The sequence below is a fragment of the Trachinotus anak genome, unplaced genomic scaffold (genome assembly GCF_046630095.1).
Source record: "Trachinotus anak isolate AG129_WGS33_773 ecotype Australia unplaced genomic scaffold, CSIRO_AGI_Tana_v1 ptg000001l, whole genome shotgun sequence".
Taxonomy (NCBI): Eukaryota; Metazoa; Chordata; class Actinopteri; order Carangiformes; family Carangidae; genus Trachinotus; species Trachinotus anak.
Window position 1 is genome coordinate 19145838 of NW_027273852.1, and position 20322 is coordinate 19166159.

General features: G+C 40.5%; 1 protein-coding gene across 2 annotated transcripts in view; it reads left to right on the forward strand.

Moving 5' to 3' along the window:
* Positions 1-20322, forward strand: part of kalrna (kalirin RhoGEF kinase a) — a 142634-nt gene that overhangs the window by 28852 nt on the left and 93460 nt on the right. For both annotated transcript variants that reach the window (XM_071482376.1, XM_071482355.1), the window contains exons 2-4: positions 12000-12074; positions 16902-17016; positions 19751-19943. In XM_071482376.1, coding sequence (XP_071338477.1) covers positions 12000-12074; positions 16902-17016; positions 19751-19943 — 383 coding nt within the window. The remainder of the gene's footprint in view (positions 1-11999; positions 12075-16901; positions 17017-19750; positions 19944-20322) is intronic.

Here is a 20322-nt window from a genome sequence, read left to right on the forward strand (position 1 = left end):
TCACTTATGTTATGGCTTTTGCATTTGTATTTTACAGGGTGTATATTAGAAAGTTAACGTTAGCTTCAGTTAGCTGTGTAGCGGTTACACTTACTGACAGTTACAGGAGGTAACTAATCTATATATGAGAAATAGTTTGTGTGGTGCAACTTGTTTTAATGTAGTCACGTGTAAAACTCCACTTAAACTCTTACTGTACGTTAGAACCAGGCTTAGTCTGAACAGCCGGCTCCTGAGCGCAGGGAACCTCTCTGAACATCAGTAATTACTTCTGCAAGTCGTCTGGGAGTTCAGAGGTAACCATGGCAACCCGTTGGATACATGCATCAAACCAATGTGGTACACTGTTGATATAATAGCCACACACACACGAACACACACACACACACACACACACACACACACACACACACACACAAGCTTCACAGGAACAAAACATTACAGCAGCATTGCTCTACCAAATGAAAAAAACATGAACGCTCTCTGAAAGACTTCTGAAGACTTCTGTCTGTGTGTGTGTGTGTGTGTGTGTGTGTGTGTGTGTGTGTGTGTGTGTGAGTGGCTGGGTTTGGTTTGGTCACAGTGGTTTTTTGTGTAGCTTTACTCCTTTGAAACACTGTAAGGCACTAAATCAGTGATATATCGCAGAGACAGCATGTGTTTCCGTGTGTGTGTGTGTGTTTCAGTGTGATGCCCCGGTCCTTCTCTTTGCATTAACTTTCTGATGTTGTTTTCCAAATATTTGTAGCAGTTGTTTGAACTCATATCTCTGGTTAAAGGATGTGTGAAACGTGGCACTTGCACTTTGTACCGTTTAATATTTTCAGCCATCATTAAAACAAAACTTGACAACCATGAGTTGTGTGCAGTCCGTCTTAAAACGTTGAGCCTAACCAGGATGTATTGCTACAACAGACGTGATTAGCTGTTGAGCCTATTTGGCTGCTGACATGATCTACAGTCACGACTCAGACTGTCAGGTTTAATTTAGGATACACATGGAATATAATCATCTCCAGAAGGAGTAAAATACAGAGTACAGCATATCGCCTGCGGCACAACACACAGGATCATTGAAATGGTGCTGATGGAAAACTTCTGAATGTCTTTACCTCAACCACCTTACCTTAGATAGAAGCTGTGTTGCCATTACCTATAGTATAATATAGTCATTTGATCACATTTTAGTTAGCATGAGCAGACAGCCAACTTGATCCTATTACAAGTGACAATCTTTGAAAGTTAATTTCTCCTTGAGCAACCATCCAAAAAGGTTGTCAGCAGTCCACACCGGTGATACACCGAGGGCAACGTGAGGTTCAGCATCTTGCCCACAAACACTTCAAAATGCAGACTTGAGGAGTTGGAAATCGAACTGCTGACTTTCTGGCTAGTGGACGACCTGCTCTACCTCCTGAGCCACAGCTGCCCTGGTTCATGCGATGTGTTGTCTGACCACTTAGCAAATCAGAAGTGTTTGTATTTGTTCTGACCACAGACTGAAAATAAAGATGGACGTAGCCTCCGTCACGTCACCCACGGGTTTCCGAGGAGCGGTTTTGAAGCTCAGGCTGGGCTGCTCCGCCGTCGCCATCTCGGCAGCGTCTGACTCCGCCTGATAAAAAAATGGGCAAAGAGAAGGACGTGTGTGGAGCTGAGACTTCGATTCAAAGCATACGCTCACCTACTGTAACTGTCACTCAAAGCAGCTATGCCCTCAATGATTCATAACTTTCAGCCTCAATAAAATTTAAACAGGTGAGTTATATAAAAGGTCACACCTATTCAGTTGTAATGAAGGAGGGAGTTAGCTTTACAGACCAAAACAGTCAACATGTTTATTTCTGCTGTAAAGTTGGACGTCTTAACGAGAGTCTGTAGAGACCGACTCCCTTTTAGAGCCAGCCTCAAGTGGTCATTTGAAGAAGTGCAGTTTTTAGCACTTTCATGTTGGCTTCATTTTTCTGCCCCAGAGTTTGCCGTGTGGTTTCTGAGCAGCAGGAGAGAGAATCCAGCTGTTACAGAGAGGGCGGGCGCACATAGACTCTCAGACAGTCCCTCCTGGAGGACATTCATAATGTTATTTGTTTTACTTGTTGACATGAAAAGTGACAAAACTAGTTTTGTCAAGATATTCCCTTCCTCACCTCCTCCGCACAGCTGGCCGAAGAATCGTTTGGACACAGCATCTGCTAATTTTCCGTTGGAAAGGTGTGGTCAGAGGGGGTTTCCAAAGCTGTTCGACCATGTGAAAAGCACCTCCGATGGAGTATGCAGGCAGCTTTACCTTTATTTTGCTCTCAGTGTGTTTCTTCTAGATTGCCATCGACTGTTTTTTAAAACTCTTGTAGTCACCAGTCATTAATACTGGTGCATGGGCTATGATTTAGGCTAATGTTTGCTCAGAATTTTGAAAATTGCTCTTTTCTTTTTTTTTCTTTTTTTTTGGGCATAATTTAATGTAAAGTTTTGTGTGTGTGTTTTTTTTTTTTTTTTTTTTTTACCCACCAATAATCTGCTCTTTAAATGTTGTTGTGTTAATTGGAGCCTGCCACAATTCTCTTTTTTGAACATTTTTAAAATTTCAATCTTATACCAATGTTCTAACCACAGTGTTTGACTAAGATATTATTATTTTAATTAACTTGTACTTTATCAGTAAAATAAAAAGGCTCAATATTTTGACACCATCCTCCATGTGATGCTTGCTGCAAACACCCCGTGGCAGTGTGATAAGGCCCAGTCTCCGGACCGGGACCTGCCCTGACTCCAGCGTGCCTCGGTGCATGTGTTGACTGAAGCAGGCATAAATTGAATTCATTACTTTCATCCTTGCTAGCATGTAAATGAGGCCAGACAGAGAGAGAGAGAAAGGCGTTTCAGGGCAGTCAGTCATTCATGGTTATTAGAAGTTTATTCACTGAGGGTTTTTATGCTAACAAGCTGATGCAGAACGACGAGCACTGCCGGCTGTTTGCTCTCTTTGCTTAGCAACGCTTTCTTAGTCTGAGAGCTTTAAAACCGGAGAATACAGAGGAGAAATCTCTCTCTGATGGTAGTGAAGTCTTTTCAGTTCCCTCACTTTTTCTGTTTTGTCCTGCAGGAAGACAAAAAAGAAACTGGCCTCTATCTTCTTACCTAAAACAACACAGTATATTCTAATACAGATAGCTGCCAAAAAGGAGATGATGCTGAAGCTGAACAGCAACGCCCTCTGTTACTCCTGGTGTGGAACATAGACTGTATATAAAAAGTAGCATCGTAGTTCTTTGAAGATGGTGTGCGACGCATTTCTCAGACATTTCAACAACTAAAAACATTGTGCAACCTGGTGGGCAGGTTAGCTGGTGGTGCCCAGGTGCTGCTCACAAGCATGTGTCATGTAACTCACAGAAGCTCACAGACTGAACACAAGTTGAATAGAAAGTATGAAGTTATGTAGAGAAAATTAGTGTTACATACTGTAGTTGTGCGCTTTTATCAACAGCAGTTACTGAAACGTGATAACTTGGATGATATGAAAATATTCAAAACTGCATCAAAAGTACTCGATTTTTTTTCAGAACTGTGAAGTTTTAATGTTAAGGGAAGCTGAGCCCTTTACTCCTAAAATCAAATCAAACTCCCAAACTCAAACTAGTTTGTTTGTTTGTAGATTGTTTTCTTTTCGTTCTCTAGAATGAGACAGAAGTTTTTTTTCTGGTCTGACACCCCTGTTGGCGGGACACCATTATTTGGTTATGTTCTTCAAGACTGTGCAAATCACTGATGTAGAATAAAACAAATATATTATGTGACAACACTATGGTTAAGGCTTGATTAGGTTAATGCACAGAAACAAACTGGTTAGGCTAATTGAAAGGTCACAGTTATTGGTTAAGGTAAGGAAAGGCGGTGTGGTCACCAGAATGTAAACATACAGTCTGTCGTGTGAGGCTTTTGCTAAAATGACTGATTCTGTCATTTTGGTTTTCGAGAGAACAGCGTCCCATCACCACCCACGTTTCAGACTTATTTTGCAATTCAAATATTTAGGTCTGGGCTAGAGGATGTTTCCCTCCAAAAGGTGATGTCATCTTCCTACATTGCTAGACAGCTGCTGAGCTACATTCATGACAAATAGTAACAGGAAGTGTGGATAACATGACAACGCAGCTTTACCAATCGTTGAACGCTGACCCGCAGTAATAACAACTCTTAAACTGACATATTTGTCTGATCATTGTGAAAACCATGAATTGCTCATAGTAACTGCTACAGCAGCTTCACTGTCAACCAACAGAGACTTATTTTAACCCAGATCACCATCTTTTCCTAAACCTAACCAAGCCATGACTGTTATTACAGTAACTATGGCGACGAAGGTTGGTAGGTCGCTCTTGGTACAGTCCATGTGTTTATTACTGTAACCATGACAACCAAGGATCGATGCCACAGGGGCGCTATTTCAAGAGACACTCCGATGGGTCCTATCAAGGTTGAAAAAAAATGACCTATATCATTGTTCAGGTTTGAAATACAGAAAAGGCTATAATTACTTTACAATTGAATAATCCCTATGTAATCTCCAAAATTATACTTTCACCGCTCTGACAATTTAATGATCATTTAATCAATTTATTAAGTAAAGAGCCCAAAGATTTGTTGGTCACCGGTTCTGAAATGTTCCCATTTCATGTTATTAAAAATCATTACAGCCAGACAAAAGCAGTTTAAACACTGAGAGACTTACTTTAAAACTTCATCCTGCTAATATCACTGATTTCATTACTGCTGCTGGTGATGCTGCTGGCACCGCTGGTACTCTGGGCTTTAATGCTGGATCTACTGTTTCAGCCACCAGACTCATTTAGACTGATAATTGCCTAGTGGAATTAAATCTCTCTCTTGTATGGATGATGGAGAGTTCACAAAAACACACACACACACACACACACACACACACACACACACACACACACACACACACACACACACACACACAGAAGTCCCCTTGCGCATGTCGAGTCAATCCTATGGCCTCAAGTGATTTAGTCTCGTGTGTTTAACAGCCATATGCTGCTGTAATCACTGCTCTATCGCTACTGTACAAACACACACTGTGTATGTGTTCATGTGGTGAAACGTCTCTGATGAAAAAAACTTATGTTGGATCAAAAGAGTATGTGTATGAGAGAGAGAGATACTGAAAGACTGCGGAGAAAGATGAGTGAAGATTAGAATGAAACACACTTATTTAGTTGAAAGCTTTAGTGTAAGGTTCTTTAACATGCAAATGAAAAGTGTGTGTTGTGAGTGAGAGAGGGGCTGACAGGGAGAAGGACGGAGACAGCAGTGGAGAGATGAAAGGATAGTCAACATGTTCTTTCTTTTTGTACTTCCTCTGTGTTTCCCTCTGGGAGCCCACAGAGACGACGTGTTTATTTTATTTACCTGATGTAACAACCTTTGCTGTCTCATCATCACAAGAATAAGAAATGAAACAAATCGAGTTGTGTTCATCTGGATATTGAGGGAGTGGACACAGACAGCCCGCCTGTAATGCAAATCTGATCACAATGGAAAGAAGAGTGATTTGCTGACTGTGAACGCCTGCGTCTTACAGTTTTACCAGATTCTGCTGAAGGCAGAAACATCATCATTTCTTACTTGTCCAATACATCACACCCAGCACTGGAAAGATGATTACAGCCCAGGCAGCAGTCCGAACTGCTGCCTCCATCTCTGATTTCTCCGCATGTCAAACAGGTCTGGCTAAGGGTTGATTAGAGGCTGTTTTCACCCAAGTGGTCCAATCAGAGTCGGTCGGATTAAGGATGGGAATGTCATATCTATGTGCCAAAGGCAGAGAAAATCGTGACAAGCCTGGATGAGACTGACACAGATTTACTTGTTGTGGCAACTTGTAAATCAACATGTTTCTTCAATCAACTTTAAAAACTAATCACCTCAGGATGAATTCGTCACTTTCCACTGGCTGTTTAGGTCAAAATAACAACCTCCCCCCCAAACAGAAATCGACATGAACACAAAGTCAGTCTGATTATTGAGCTCCTTTTATTAAAGGTCCCATATTTTAAACCTCTCCTGTGTTTTATTTGAAGTGTTCATATCCAAAAGACGATATATTTGTGGTTTTAGCCAAAAATCATCTCAGTGTAGTTTTACATCTCCTCTCTCAGGCTTCTCTCTGCTGCTTTAGTAACAAGAGGAAAGTGACTTTGTTGTGACATCACAAAGTACCAGAAGTCCTGACGGCTGGTTTTAAGGCTCAGTGTCTGAATACAGGCTGTGTGCATTTCTCTGTGGACTGAGGCTTTCACTGTATCAGATCATTCAGCAGTAGCTGAGACGACAGGGAGGCCACTGAGAGGAAGACACCTCACCCTTTGTTTATTACACATACAAAGTTTCTGCCCAAAAAGTCTTGTGTAACCTCTTGATTCCAACCCCTGTGTGTCTCTCAGTCTTTCTCAGAAAGAAAATCTACCTCAGTTTCCTCTTTTAAAAATCTTTTAAAAGCTAATTTTTATAAGACTTTTAACTGAGGTTCTATTCTTTTAATAATTTTTATTATTCAGTTTTTTTTATTTCGTTGTCTTTTATCTCTATTCTCTATTTAATGGTTGCATTGTTTTTTTGATTTCTGTGAAGCACTTTGAAAAGTGCTATGCAAATAAAGTGTTTGTTTTATTATTAAGATTGTTATCATTACTCCTAATGAACCGAAACCAGACTTGCTGGTGCATCCCTCAGTGATAAAATACAAACTTCTTTCTAGCTGACCTCCCACCAAAAAGCCCAGAAAAGTCTAAATTAACTTTATTGAGTCAACTTTTGCTCACATCAACTAACTTTGCCAGTGCTGAAAACACCTCTGGGAGTGGTTTCAGAATGAAGTCCCGCTGCAGCCTTTACCCTGAAACACATTTATTATGAAGCATATTCCAGGAGTGATGAGTTAATATCAACAGCAGCTGTGTCTGTCAGCATTATTTTATAGCAGCAAATGAACAGAGCAGAGCATCATGGGGCCCCTGCTGTTACAGTGCTGTGTGAGTGATGGAGTCCTGCTAGAGGGTGATAAGTAAAAAACAAAATTATGCACAAAGTTTAGGCTGAATAAATGCAGTGAAAACATCTCCCCTAATACTTCTATTGTACAATTTACAATACATTAACAATAAAAAAATGACTTAGCAGTGTTCCACAAATGAAGGTACATCCTGACTCTTTAACAGATTTGTGCTAAAGCAGGAAACGCAGTGGCACAACACAAAGGTCAATCAGAGCTTGATTTGACCATGACCAGTGAATTCTCCCATCGTGGAGAGTCAGCAGTGCTCAGAGAGAGAGTCGAGGTCAGCATGGACAGTCAGCAGGGATACCATGGGCTTGTAGGATTTGAGGACTCAAAGCTTTTCAAGCCTCAGAGCAGGATTCAGTCAGACATGTTTGTTCCTCTGAAGCTGATCCTGTGTTTGGAAATGGATGACGATCAGACGACTGAGAGTCTTTCCACATTTGGGTAGAATTGTGAAAAATGTTAAAATGTGTGCAGATCTTTTAAAAACAAGACACCCAGGTAATCTCCCTCCATCTTCCACCTCTCTCTGCCTCTCTCTTTCTCTTGTGCGTGTCACACCAACACAGTGTGGTGAGTCTTTTTAGTTTTTTTTTAAAGGGTTATCGTTAAAGTTAGAGTAAGTGGCAAAAAGAAGTGTGTGTGTGTGTGTGTGTGTGTGTGTGTGTGTGTGTGTGTGTGTGTGTGTGTGTGTGTGTGTGCGCGCGCATCTCTGTGTGTGCGCGTCTCTGTGTGTGTGCTGTGCTTTAGTGCAGGCGTGTGTGTGAGACTGCATTGACAGTTAAACCCATTTGCATAATCCTTCTGTCACTCTCCTCTTTTCCTGGTGAGAAACAGCAGTTAGAGAGACTGGGATTATATTAATGATGGTATAACAACTATAAAGGTTTAATACATTTTAACAACAAGTATTTATTTCAACAAAATGTTTTTTATTCTGGTTTCAATGTCTGTACATTAGTTTTTTTCTGTATAAAAGTATGATTAGTGTGATCAACCCTGGAAATGACCTGTATATCTATTCCTGAACTCTTCTCCAGTTGCACTGTGGTGACAGATGCCATCGCAGGATGATGTTCAGACATGGGTTCCCATCCTGAGTCCTGTCTGTGGTTTAGGCAACAAAAGCAAAAGCTTTGGTGAAGGTCAGGGACAGATGGTGGTTTTGGTTTAATGTTGATAATAAACAGACTGTGCCTCAAGTCACTGTGGAAATGATTTGAAAAGACAACAAACAATAGCTGGGTGGGGTAAATGAACTGAGTGTAACTGACTGTAGTTCAGTTACACTTACAACATGGAGACCTGTGAACTGGAAACCCGGCCCAGGAAAAGGCTGTGAAAGTTTGCCAGAAAGACGGGCTCTGAGGCCTCCATGACGGTGCTTCATCATGTGACCCCATCCTCAGGTTCTGTGAGTCCGTGGTTCCATACAGGAACCGAACCTCTGCTGGCGAGCAGATGTGAGTCTGATGTGACTAACTCTGACTCATCATCACTTTCCTGTCAAAGACGAGATGAAAATCACGACCCAAAACACGACAACTGAAGTGTGTGTGTGCGTGTTTGTCCTGACGAGACTGACAGCTTCCTGTGTGTGTTGAAATGACAAAAGCTGTTTCCTCCTAACGTTAACGGACAAATGATTCTCACACTCACCCACCCACCCATCCCATCCACACACACACACACACACACACACACACACACACACACACACACACACACACACACACACACTTTCCTTTCCTCCGCTCTATGTTTTATGCTGTTGGAGAAAAAGCTGTGGATGTTGGCAGCAGACTCTCCTCTTTGTTCTTTCCTTTATTTCCTGGAGCACTGTGGGACTGTTTTTCTATGCAAATAATTTGTATTGTTAGATAAAGACATACAAATACAGACTCATCTGCAGTGGGCTGCCTTCATCTCCAGACTCCAACCAGCTAACTGCGTCTCCATCATGGAGGAACATTGAGAAACTGCCTGCTGAGGCAGCTTGTTGTGTTGTGTTTATTAGTCAGAGTGAGTGGTCAGAGGACGCTGATTTGTTTCTAAATAGAGCCACTGTGACTGTGACAGGTTTAACTCCAGTTCACACTTTGCATCAGGATGGCGTCTGAAGGAACCAGCTGTGATCTGATTTTATTTCCATTTTAGTAAAGTGGAACGACTACAAAACTCAGATTGTCTGTCAGTTGTGTAGAGCAGTGCTGTTCTGTCCGTCCCCTCTGTGTCTGAGCTGTGTGGCTGTCATGTTAGTGTTAAGTTAGTGTGTGACTAGGTGATCCTACTCATTCATAAAGTATGCAGTTGAGAGATTTTCTAATGTTTTCCATCTGTTTTATGTTGTTATGATGTAGGCAACTAGTAAAAATGGAAATAAATACAAGAGGGCTCCACATGTCGTGACTTTAAACTTCAGGAAGATGCTTTCGCCCAAATTTAAAACAGATAAGACCAGGAAAAAAAAATGAAAGCACATGACAGTATTTGTTTAAACTGGGTTTTTAATGTTGACATCTTGTGCCTAGAAAACGTAGCTCTGAATCTGTGTGCATGAAATAATACATGACATTTTATTGTACCTTCACTAACATGTGCTAGAAGCAACACAGATGGGACTTCAGTAGCTTCAACACAACATCCAGTAGAGAGAAATGAAAGTCACATTTAGGGCGGCTACACTGCAGTACACTTTTAGAGTACCACACCAGTGGTTTAGCATGTTTTATCCTATTCACTGGCAGATATTTAGCACTACAGCTAACTGTTTTGCTGTATATTGGTGACTTTTTTGATGTATTATTCCAGGCATCTGGTTTTCATTAATTTCTTGACAGCATGATAACATTAGCAGACTAGTTCTCATCTCAGTAAACATCAAGTCAAAGTGACTTTATTGCTGCTCAATAATGCGGCTTCATTGCGGATTGATTTGAAACATTTGTACTTTGCAAAGTTAATGCAACTTTGACAGTTTTTGTGTAGACAACTGGAGCAATTTTCAAGAATGTGCCATACAAAAATGAATGAAAATCAGAGGCAGCCTGGATCATCTTTGATGTATCTGAAAATGGTTTGCATACATGTAAAGTGACGTGAGTTGTGATTCAGGAGATAAAACTAAAAAAAACAAAGTGGCAACACACTGCTCTGCTCTCTATCCTGATTGTCAGGCAGGTCGCCGTGTCTGGTACAGTCTGTCAATCACATGGTAGCCCCGCCCTAATGCATACCCTGGTTTATGGTCCATTTTCCTCTAAATGGACCAGAATTTAAAAACTGAACATCATGTTGTGTTGAAGAAGACTTGAAACTAGAGACTGAGACCATAAACTCATCAGGAAAACGTTTACTGAGGTAATAAATCAGTGAGAAGTAGAGACTTTTTCACATAGACTTCAATACAATCAGACTTCTTTTTGCAACCAGTGGAGTCGCCCCCTGATGGTCATGAGATAGAATTCAAGTTTAAGGCACTTCAGCCTTGGCTTCACTTTTCAGTCCTGGAGTCTACGTCCATTTTTCTGTAAAGTCTATGGTCTGGATACAGCTCATCTCTGGGTGGATCCAAGAGCTCAAAGCACTGTAATGTAAGAAAACATGCAAGTAGACAAAACACAAACAAATTCAGAAAACATCATCAATCTGACAACACACATGCTGCAAATACTCACAACACAACCAAATACAAAACCGTGCTGCAAGTAGCACAGACTAAAGTGTTTCCAGGGGACACTAAAAACTGATGAACCTGGCTGGGATGCAGTTGTTATCAAATTACTTGTGACTTTAAAGTTAAAAGTGTGGAACAACAAGTGCAGGGACGTGATATTATACATGTACGCCACCGTACAGCTCTGCACTGCAGGTTAAACCAGTCCATCAGGCTGAAATCAATAGTATTTCTGTAAAACACTGCTGCACTGTTACACAAGCCAACATGAGACCGATCTATGAGATTATTAACCTTGAGCGACATTAGTAATCGTGACTAACTGGTCAGTTGCTGAATTGTGGCCACGTGTGAGGAGCGACCTCAGAATGTGACTGAGAGATGTGATCTCAGCGCATCATTCACATGTTGGCTGCAAGCTGTCCACCTGGGATCAAATCACCTGACATTCATCTGCAATTTGTCACTCACAATATTGACAAATTCTTTAAATACTTCACCAAACTCAAAGAGACGGATCTGAATTTTAAAATGGTCCCATCTGCCTCATTTTCTGGGGCCTTATCTAATTTTATGAATATGAAACAGGTCTGTGTTTGATGCCACTGCTTTAAAACACTGAGTTGACTTTTAAAATGCAGGAATAGGAGCTGGTGTCTCTTTCTTCTCTTTCTCTCTCTCTCTGCGTCCTGACATAGATTTTGCCGACTTAGCGTTCTCACTGTGGAATGTTCTTGGAATTTGTATTTGTGTGTGTGTATTTGTGTGTGTGTGTGTGTGTGTGTGTGTGTGTTGTGTGTGTCTCTGCAGCCAGGACAGTGTATCACATGCACATACACACAGCAGGACGCGGACATTTGGGCTTGTTTTCTACTGAGAGAGGGAGCGAGGTGAGCGGGTAGAGAGAGCATGAATAGAAATGAGAGAGAGAGAGTGATTTCATAACGTGACAGACGGATGACCAGATGAGCTGAGAGGGAAAGAAGGAGAACAAGACCAGGGGACTGAAATCATAAAGATATGAAGATCACAGAGGACGGAGGGATGTCGATGAACTCACCACATACTGTACACACAGACTTCCAATGCCAACAGCAATGCTACTGTACATTTGTCAAAGCTGGATTTTATGTGTGTGGGTGTATGCTCCTTCTCACAGGAATGTTGATCTGATAATGGGATTAATGCTAAAAGCTGAAAGCTCCAGTGACTGATTGACTGTTTCTCTCTCGCTCCCAGGGTCATTCAGGACTGAGGGCATCAAGGCATCTGATGTTCTTCCTGTGCTGAAGGAGAAAGTTGCCTTCGTGTCAGGTGAGTGTTGTGGTTAAATCACTAAACCATGGGGTAAAAGACAGGACTTTGGAGGCCCTGTGCAGAGCTGAAGCTCACGTCTGGACTAACCTCTGTTCCACTGGCTTCTGTAACTCAGTGCAAACTCTTATTCAGCTTTTCTTTCATTGGTCCCTGGGGTTTACTTTCCATGTTCTAAGACAAATCAGCATCCACCTCAGCACTTGCTACTATTGGGATTTTAACACGGTTATGCAAAGTTCACTTTGTGAGCACAGAAAGAACTACAGCTCCCAAGAAAAAACCACAGTCGTGGTAGTGTGGGTACTTATGTCTTAGTTTCATCCACATACACAGCATTCACTCCTCTCTGTCTTACTATTATTACAGACATGTCTGATCTAACCACGACCCCTCGACTCACTCATGAGCTGTGTCCAAATTCAGGGGCCCCATCCTTCAGAAGACACGGTCTACAATGGTGTGGCCCTTCATAGCCGTCATAGAAAAGGCCAAACCGAAATGATACGGTCTGGCCTATGAGGATCTTTGCTTCGTGTGCCCGCCCTTAATGTTGCGTCACAAAGCAAAGTTCCTGTCGCATAGCAACCTGAACAACATGTACCTTTTCTCACAACAACTTGGGGTTTTAAGGCCCGTGGTTGTAACAGTTGCACTTAGCTGGTGAACTGAGCTGAATCCAATACATGTAATCCTCAGGCTCTCTGTTGGGGTTGTTTACCACGGAGCTATGAATCTTGGGATAGATTGGGCCATGAACGATCCATCTGTTGGATCCTTCGTTGCCCAGAACAAGAAGGAGGCAATTCTCCGCCACATTTGAAGGAGACTTTGAAATGGGACAGCCTAGTCTCACCGCTGTGATGCAATCGGTCTTCAACTGCAGCCTCTGAAGGATGCTGCCCCTGAAGTGGGACACGGCTATGGACTCCCCTCTTCTACTGAGCCATGACGTTCAGCCAGCGATTATCAGGAGTTTATTGGAATGGTGTTCATTAATGGCAGCTAAAAACATAAATATTGAGTAAATAGATGCAAGGTTGTTTTTCAACAAACTTCCATCCTTGTTTAAACATATAAAGCTCGTCACATGACTGTTGAGGCTCTGCTGGATTTTTTGTTATAAGAATTTTTTTTTTTAACCTGGATGTTCTGGTCTCACCTCAGCTCTACATGCTGTAGTTGTTTGAGATCACATCCAAGTCACGAGTTCAAAGTCAGTGAAGTTACAGCTGAATATGAGGAACCTACGTAGATGGACAGACAGACAGACAAATGTTTAATTAACTATCATAGATTTTGTGAAATCTGATATTTTTTTAGTTGGCTGAACATATTTTTGTTTATAGGGTAGTTCTCCATTTTCAGTTTTTCCTTGAAACTGAGCTGTGGCCATGAGCCAGCTTCATGTATTCAGCATTAAATTACAGTGATACGTTATATTACATTTTAGTTTGATTAATAGTTCTCCCAGATGGCTGAGATATACAAGTTCATCAGCGCTGCAAACAGTTTTTTTTTTCCAGAGTCATAGAAGTGCAGAGTCATCTCCAGCATTATTGGATTGTTATGATTTGTTGGTGAGCTGATTGGATCTCTATTAACTCACCGCCATTAAAATATGCTTTTAAAAGTTATTTATTGTTATATTATTCTAAAACATTGACTCAGCCAGGTGCATTTCCCACAGCAGCTGACTGATTGTGAGAGGGTCCCAGCTAAAATGTTTTCTTTGGAATCACAAAGCTGAGATCACCACAGTCCTTATTTTTAGGACTTTCTCTTACTTCTGCCTTCTTGGAGCTACTTTTAGCCATAGGATGTTTTGTAAATATGGTCTCAGATCTCTATACTGGCTCCCCCACAATGGTCTGGGGACCCTTCTGTCAAACTCCTCAACGTCAGCAGCCTCATCCAAGACAGAGAGAAGTCTGCATACAGATGGGAGGTGGGACAGCTCTCCCTCTAGTGTAGTCAAATCAACTTGAAGTGAGACACACTCAAAACTTTGGATATGACAGTGGACTTCACAGGGATCCCACTTAATCACACTGTGACAGCCACAGAAACCTGCAGGACTGCAGAAAAGATCATTGATGCGGACCAGGAGCTGCTCACCTCCTGAGTCAGGAAACAGGCAGGGAAAATCATCACAGGCTCTTCACACCCTGAGCATGACTTATGTGAGCTTCTCCCCCCTGACTGGCGCCTCACATCACTATGGGCCAAAACAAGCAGGAAAGTAGACACATGAGCATTTTCACCCCACAGGCCATTACACTCAGCCATGTGATGTATTTAGAATCTGAACAAACAAGAAGTAACATCACATTACCTCAGCTAACCAACCGAAAATGTTCTATATTGTCCCAAAAAATATTGAGAATCTAAATTTCCTTATGCAAAAAGCTGTTGTAAATTGATAAGACTCAAATAAATAAATAACAGGTTCACATGAACATGAGCCTCAGTGTTTTTATGCTCTTATTTTGAAACCCATGTCGCTCCTGTGTCATTAGGAACTGGGTGAACCTATGATGTTGTTATAAAGTTGTAATATAAGGTGTTTAATAGTGAACCTTTTGAAAAATTTAACATGCTAGCTATTTAATGTCAAAAATTGCAGCTGACATTATTTGCAAATTATTCAATTAGTTGATAAACAGAAACTTTATTGGCAACTATTGTAATAATTGATTGATATTTAAGGTCATTTTCTAAACAAAAATGCCAAACGTTGTAAACATTGTGCTGCTTTTCTTTGTCTAATGTGATAGTAAACGTTTCATTTTTGGGTTTGGGATAGTGATTGTAACAGAAATGTTTCATCATCTGTGGAATTTTATAGGCCAAAAAAATCATTCATCAATTATGAAAGTAATGAAAATAACTGCTGGTTGCAGCCCTAGTGAAAATGTGAAAAGAAAACGTTATTTTAATCTGCTGGTTGAGTAATCTGTGTGTATTCAGAGCCACTTATCATGCGAAACACAAGTTAGTGACACATAACTTTAAATCCCCCAATTTATCATTTATTTATAAGCAGTATATTCACATTTAATAAATGGTTTAATCTAGTGTTAATCAGATATATGTAATTATTAATATAATTGTTAACATCTATAACTCCTCCAACTAAAACTGAGCTTTATAAACAGAAAATGAATGACACTATAGTGAAACACAGTTGTAATAATATAATGTATAAAGTCATAAGGGAAGTTATAATTAAAAATTTAACTTTTGTCTACTTATAACTACATTATGGAGTGTTATAAAGCATTTATTAAATGTTTATATACTGCTTAGAAATGCTCAATAAGGGGACTTTAAGTAAAGTGCAAATTTTTGCACCAAAAAGGTTCTAAAAATTTTGGCTATTATAAATAACTTGGTTCTAAGCTCTAAGTACTGGCACTATAGCACACGATTAAAGTGCTTTTTTTCATTATTTGATCAGTTTTAATACTGTTTCAGTACTGGTTCTTTCTGTACTGTAGTAATGTGAACCAGTGAAAAATGAACTCTGAATTAGAAAGAGAGAATGGGAGAGAGACCTAGAGAAAAAAGAGAAGGACAGAGAGAGAGAGAGAAAGCCTGTAAAAGACCGAGTCACAACAACAATCAGTCATCAAGATTCCTCCTCAGATTACAGCAGCACACTTCCTCTCAAATCACACACTCAAATGCACACACACAGACCGATTTTCCACGTCTGAGTAGCAGTTTCATAAACAGTGTGATTTGTGTTTCTTACATTAATCTAACCAAAACATCTCCACACACATAATTTATCACAGAGAGGGAAAGAGAGAGAGTTTGTGTTTCAGAGGCTGTGGAAAGTCTGCTCGCCCACAGATGTAGCAGTGATGGGACTAATGTTACTGATAGGGAGATATTAAAGCTATTAGAGTGGAATAATGTGCAGGTTAACAGTGATAAGGGCTTTGTGGTGATAATGAAGTGATAGTGGTTCTAGTGTAGAGTAACATTTGCTCTGTAATAGCTCTTTAAATGGTTACTTCATTGATTTTGTCATCTGTATTTTGTTCTTTTAATGCTAGTACTAAATAAAATCAGTCTCTTGCATGTGACACTGCAGTACCAGTACTACTGTACAGACTAAATAAATACTGCTACTACTACTGCCATTACAACTATTAATGCTACTGCTGCTCCTACTCCTACTTTTATTTTACCACTGCTGCTACCACTGCTACTAGTATTACTGAAACAACAGCAGCCTACTACCTCTGCTGCTTCTGCGACTACAAAAACTGCTATTACTACTACCACTGCTACTGCCACAACTACTATCACCACCGCTACCATTAATAGTACTACAGCTACTACTATTGGTCCTGCTGATACTAGTATTACTAAAACTTCTGCTACTACTACTACTACTACTAGCTATTGCTAGTACTGCTACTACTGCCACTGTAACTACTGCTATCACTACAACTAATACATCTTCTGCTGCTGCTGCTGCTATTAGCCTACTAGCGCTGCTGATGCTACTAGTATTACAGCTGTTACTACTACTTCTTTTACTACTACCACCGCTACAACAGCTACTGCCTCTGCTGCTAATACTAATACTGCCTTTAATATTACTGCCACTACTATTGTACTACATTTGTTACCACTGCTACTAATACTGGTATTTATATATTCATATACTTTAGTAGGATAAGTTCATTGTTGGTTTTGGCACTAATAGAAGATTTTTTGAGTAACACCTTTTAAACACTACACATGTGTCACCATTAAACATCATACTAATCTTTTCATTTTATTTTATATTTTTTTCATGTGCGACCACAGGTGGGCGAGATAAAAGAGGAGGACCAATCCTGACGTTTCCTGCCAGGAGTAACCACGACCGAATAAAACAAGAAGACCTGAGGAGGCTGGTGACCTACCTGTCTACTGTTCCCAGGTACACACACACCCACCACACACACACACACACACATCACACACATATAAGCAGCATGTGTATACTTTATTTTAGATGATATTTTATCCCATTTTCATGTCCTCAGAGTTGTGCTTCAGGACGGTAACACCTGGTGAACTAGACTTAATTGTGTTTAGATACTAGAAAGAAGAAATTGAAGGAGGAGTACATGTGGAGTGCCTCAGTGCTGTGCACACTGTGGAATCAAACGCTCCTTTCTTCTACCTCTCAGCAGCAGATGGAGGGCAGCGTTTGATTTGCATCAGCATGAAAGCTGCAGTGTTTGCAGCAGACAGCAGAGAGTCTGTCACACTTGATTTCAGTCCATTTATTGCTACGGCCCCTCATCACAGTCTGAGGATGTTACCAGGGATGAGCTGATCCAGAGAATACTGATTAATAATCAGTCAGAGACCTGTCCCCGTGAGTCTCTAAATATGCCAGCTTTTAACACAGATTCACTTTTTAAACCTATTTTAAGGTTAGAATAAGCAGCATCGTCAAAGCAGGTCTGAGATCATCTGTAGCATTGACTGAACTACTAAACAGTGAACATTTAGTGGCTTTTATTATTTATTTATTTTTGGTTCAAAAACAGATGCAGCAACAAGCTGGCACCATTTTCAAAACTCCTCAGCGGTGCGTTCAAGGACACTCTGACGTCAAGAATTGATTGTCATCTGCTAAAAAGCATTGCATTCATAAGCTCTGCTTTAAGAAAATCATATTTAAAAAACAGCAACACATAAATCATTGAATGTGAAACAATGTGTAAATAAAAAGGAGGCTTTTCAGTGTCCTTGAATGCAACAACAGGGAGAGTTTATGATGTAGTTTGCGCTGGCAGCTGCGTTGAGTGACTGTTGTGCATGTTAACACATTTACCTGGCTGATTAGAAAATGGTGTTATTGAACCAAACTAGTCCAAAACGTGTCTTATCATTCAGTCCCCATCAGCCCCGCTCTGCTTCCTCCTGCTAATCGAGCTGCTGTTTCCATGGTGACGAGTGGAGTTTGTGGTTCCCTGAGGCAGATTATAATGGATGTGCTGTAGTTGAATTTATATTAATAGTGGCTGAGAGTGAGTGTTTATGGAGATGAGGTAATTTCAGTATATTTTGACTCCCCAATCAGCAGTAGCTGAATTGAAGGCCTATTAAGCCCCAGCATGCACAGCTGGCACTGCACTGGTTTCTGAGCAGCTACTGGTCACCAGGAAATGTCTGTTTACAAGTGTTTTCCTGTCAGTGAGCAGTGTTTTGATAAAACTCTCTCAAACTTAATTGCTGCAGTGGTTGAGTCCCTGTTTTAGATGTTCCCCTTTCTCCAATGTGTTTGTATTTTTATATATTTATATTTGTCGTATACACACTATACAGCCCACATGGGTACATAAATTAACATGCAACAAGCACAGCTAAATCACTGTCTAGAAAGGACTCTGGTCTCTACATATCAGTTTGTTTTTTTTTTTTAACATACATGTGAATGCAGCCAAAAATAGATCTGAAAAAAAAAAGTCTGCTTAATGTTTTTTCCCTGTTTTCGGGTATATGATGTATGATCTGTGCCACATTATTACTAACTAAAGTGATATAAATAATGTGGGACATGCATCAAGTGTTAAGGGAATAGTTCTACACCTTAGGAAATGCACTTATTCAGTTTCTTGCTGGGAGATGAGAACATTGATAGCACACTCATATGTGCAGCCAGTTAGCTTAGCTTAGCAGAAAGACTAGAAACAGACCAGGTGGAGGCTTCAGGAAGTCAGTGCTCCAGGCCAAGAAGTCTGGCGCATAATTTTCAATAAATCTGCAACATGTTGTTAATACACTCCACTTTTTATACAGATTAAACAAATTAGATATAATTTGCAAGCTTAAGCCGTGCTGGTAGTGTGTTTTTGTTAGATAGGCTAGCTGTTTCCTTCTGTTTCCAGGCTTGATGGAAAGCTAAGCTGTCTCCTTGTTGTAGCTTTGTATGTAACGCACATTAGATATGAGAGTGGTTTGGATCTTGTCTTGTCACAAAGTTCCCAGGCTCCTGTATTGTCAGAGGCAGGCAGAAATATTTTATTTGTGAGGGGTTATGTTTCATTAGTACAGTACAGATAATAAATCAACTTCCACCAAGATGTGGGATAATAAACCTGACTTAGTGACCGAACTGTTGTTTGGAAAGTAAAAATTCCCTCGCTGGAGTTGGAGGACGGTTTATGAGCTGCTCAGTGATGGAGGATGGCACCGTGAGTGGCAGTACAACACGTTGTAGCTCTGATGGTTAAAAGGTTCCCTTATAAATGCCAAAGCGGTTTTATTTTCAAGTCAGCATGGTGATTCATATGTCCCCCTCTCCTCCAGGTTCTTCTCTCATTGCTACAGCTATGTTTTCATGAACACAGGGGAAAAGTGGAATTGAATTCCTTCTGGAAAAGAGAGAAAAATAGTGTAACGTGTTCATGTAGCTCTAAGTGAACCACCATTATCTTTTAATTTGACTGTCAAAGCATTACTAGACTACTCCATTTGCTTATTTGCCAAAAGATTTTTATCTCAGAGTGCAGTAGTTCTTATTTCTTATTATCTGTATTTCATTAGTACATTGTTGTATTCTACTATTTCCTCTGAACCTCTCCATTGTCTTTCTCTCTGGTGACTTTCTTTTTCTTCATCTTTTGCATCTCTGCTGTCCATTCTGTCTCTCCCCTCAGTGAGGATGTATGTAAACGTGGTTTTACTGTTATCATCGACATGCGTGGGTCTAAGTGGGAACTGATCAAGCCTCTGCTGAAGACACTGCAGGAGTTTTTCCCAGCTGAGATCTGTGTGGCGCTCATCATCAAACCGGACAACTTCTGGCAGAAACAGAAAACAAACTTTGGCAGTGCAAAGTTCTCCTTCGAGGTCAGTAGGCTTTGTTTCCTTTGAGTGTGAGCGTTTCATCCAACGTAGCCTCATGTTGTTTTCTCTGTGAAAGGATTGTGTGCTAAAGCAGGATGTAAACATAATAATGTCACCTGTAAGTCCCATAAAATATTTTTGTTTAGGTTAGTCCCAGGTTTTCTCTTCTTAACATGTCTTTGAGATAGACAAATCCCTGCCGTTACGTCATGTTTCAGTTTCACACATCCAAACGATTTGGTTTAGGTGAGCTAACAGTTCAGATCTGCACTTACAAATGCTGCTTAAGGTTAAAGGAAAGGCTTGAAAATTAAACTGAAACTCTTTAAGTTTTAGGTTCACTTTGGGTTCATTTCACTTTCACAGGGAAAAATATTTAGTT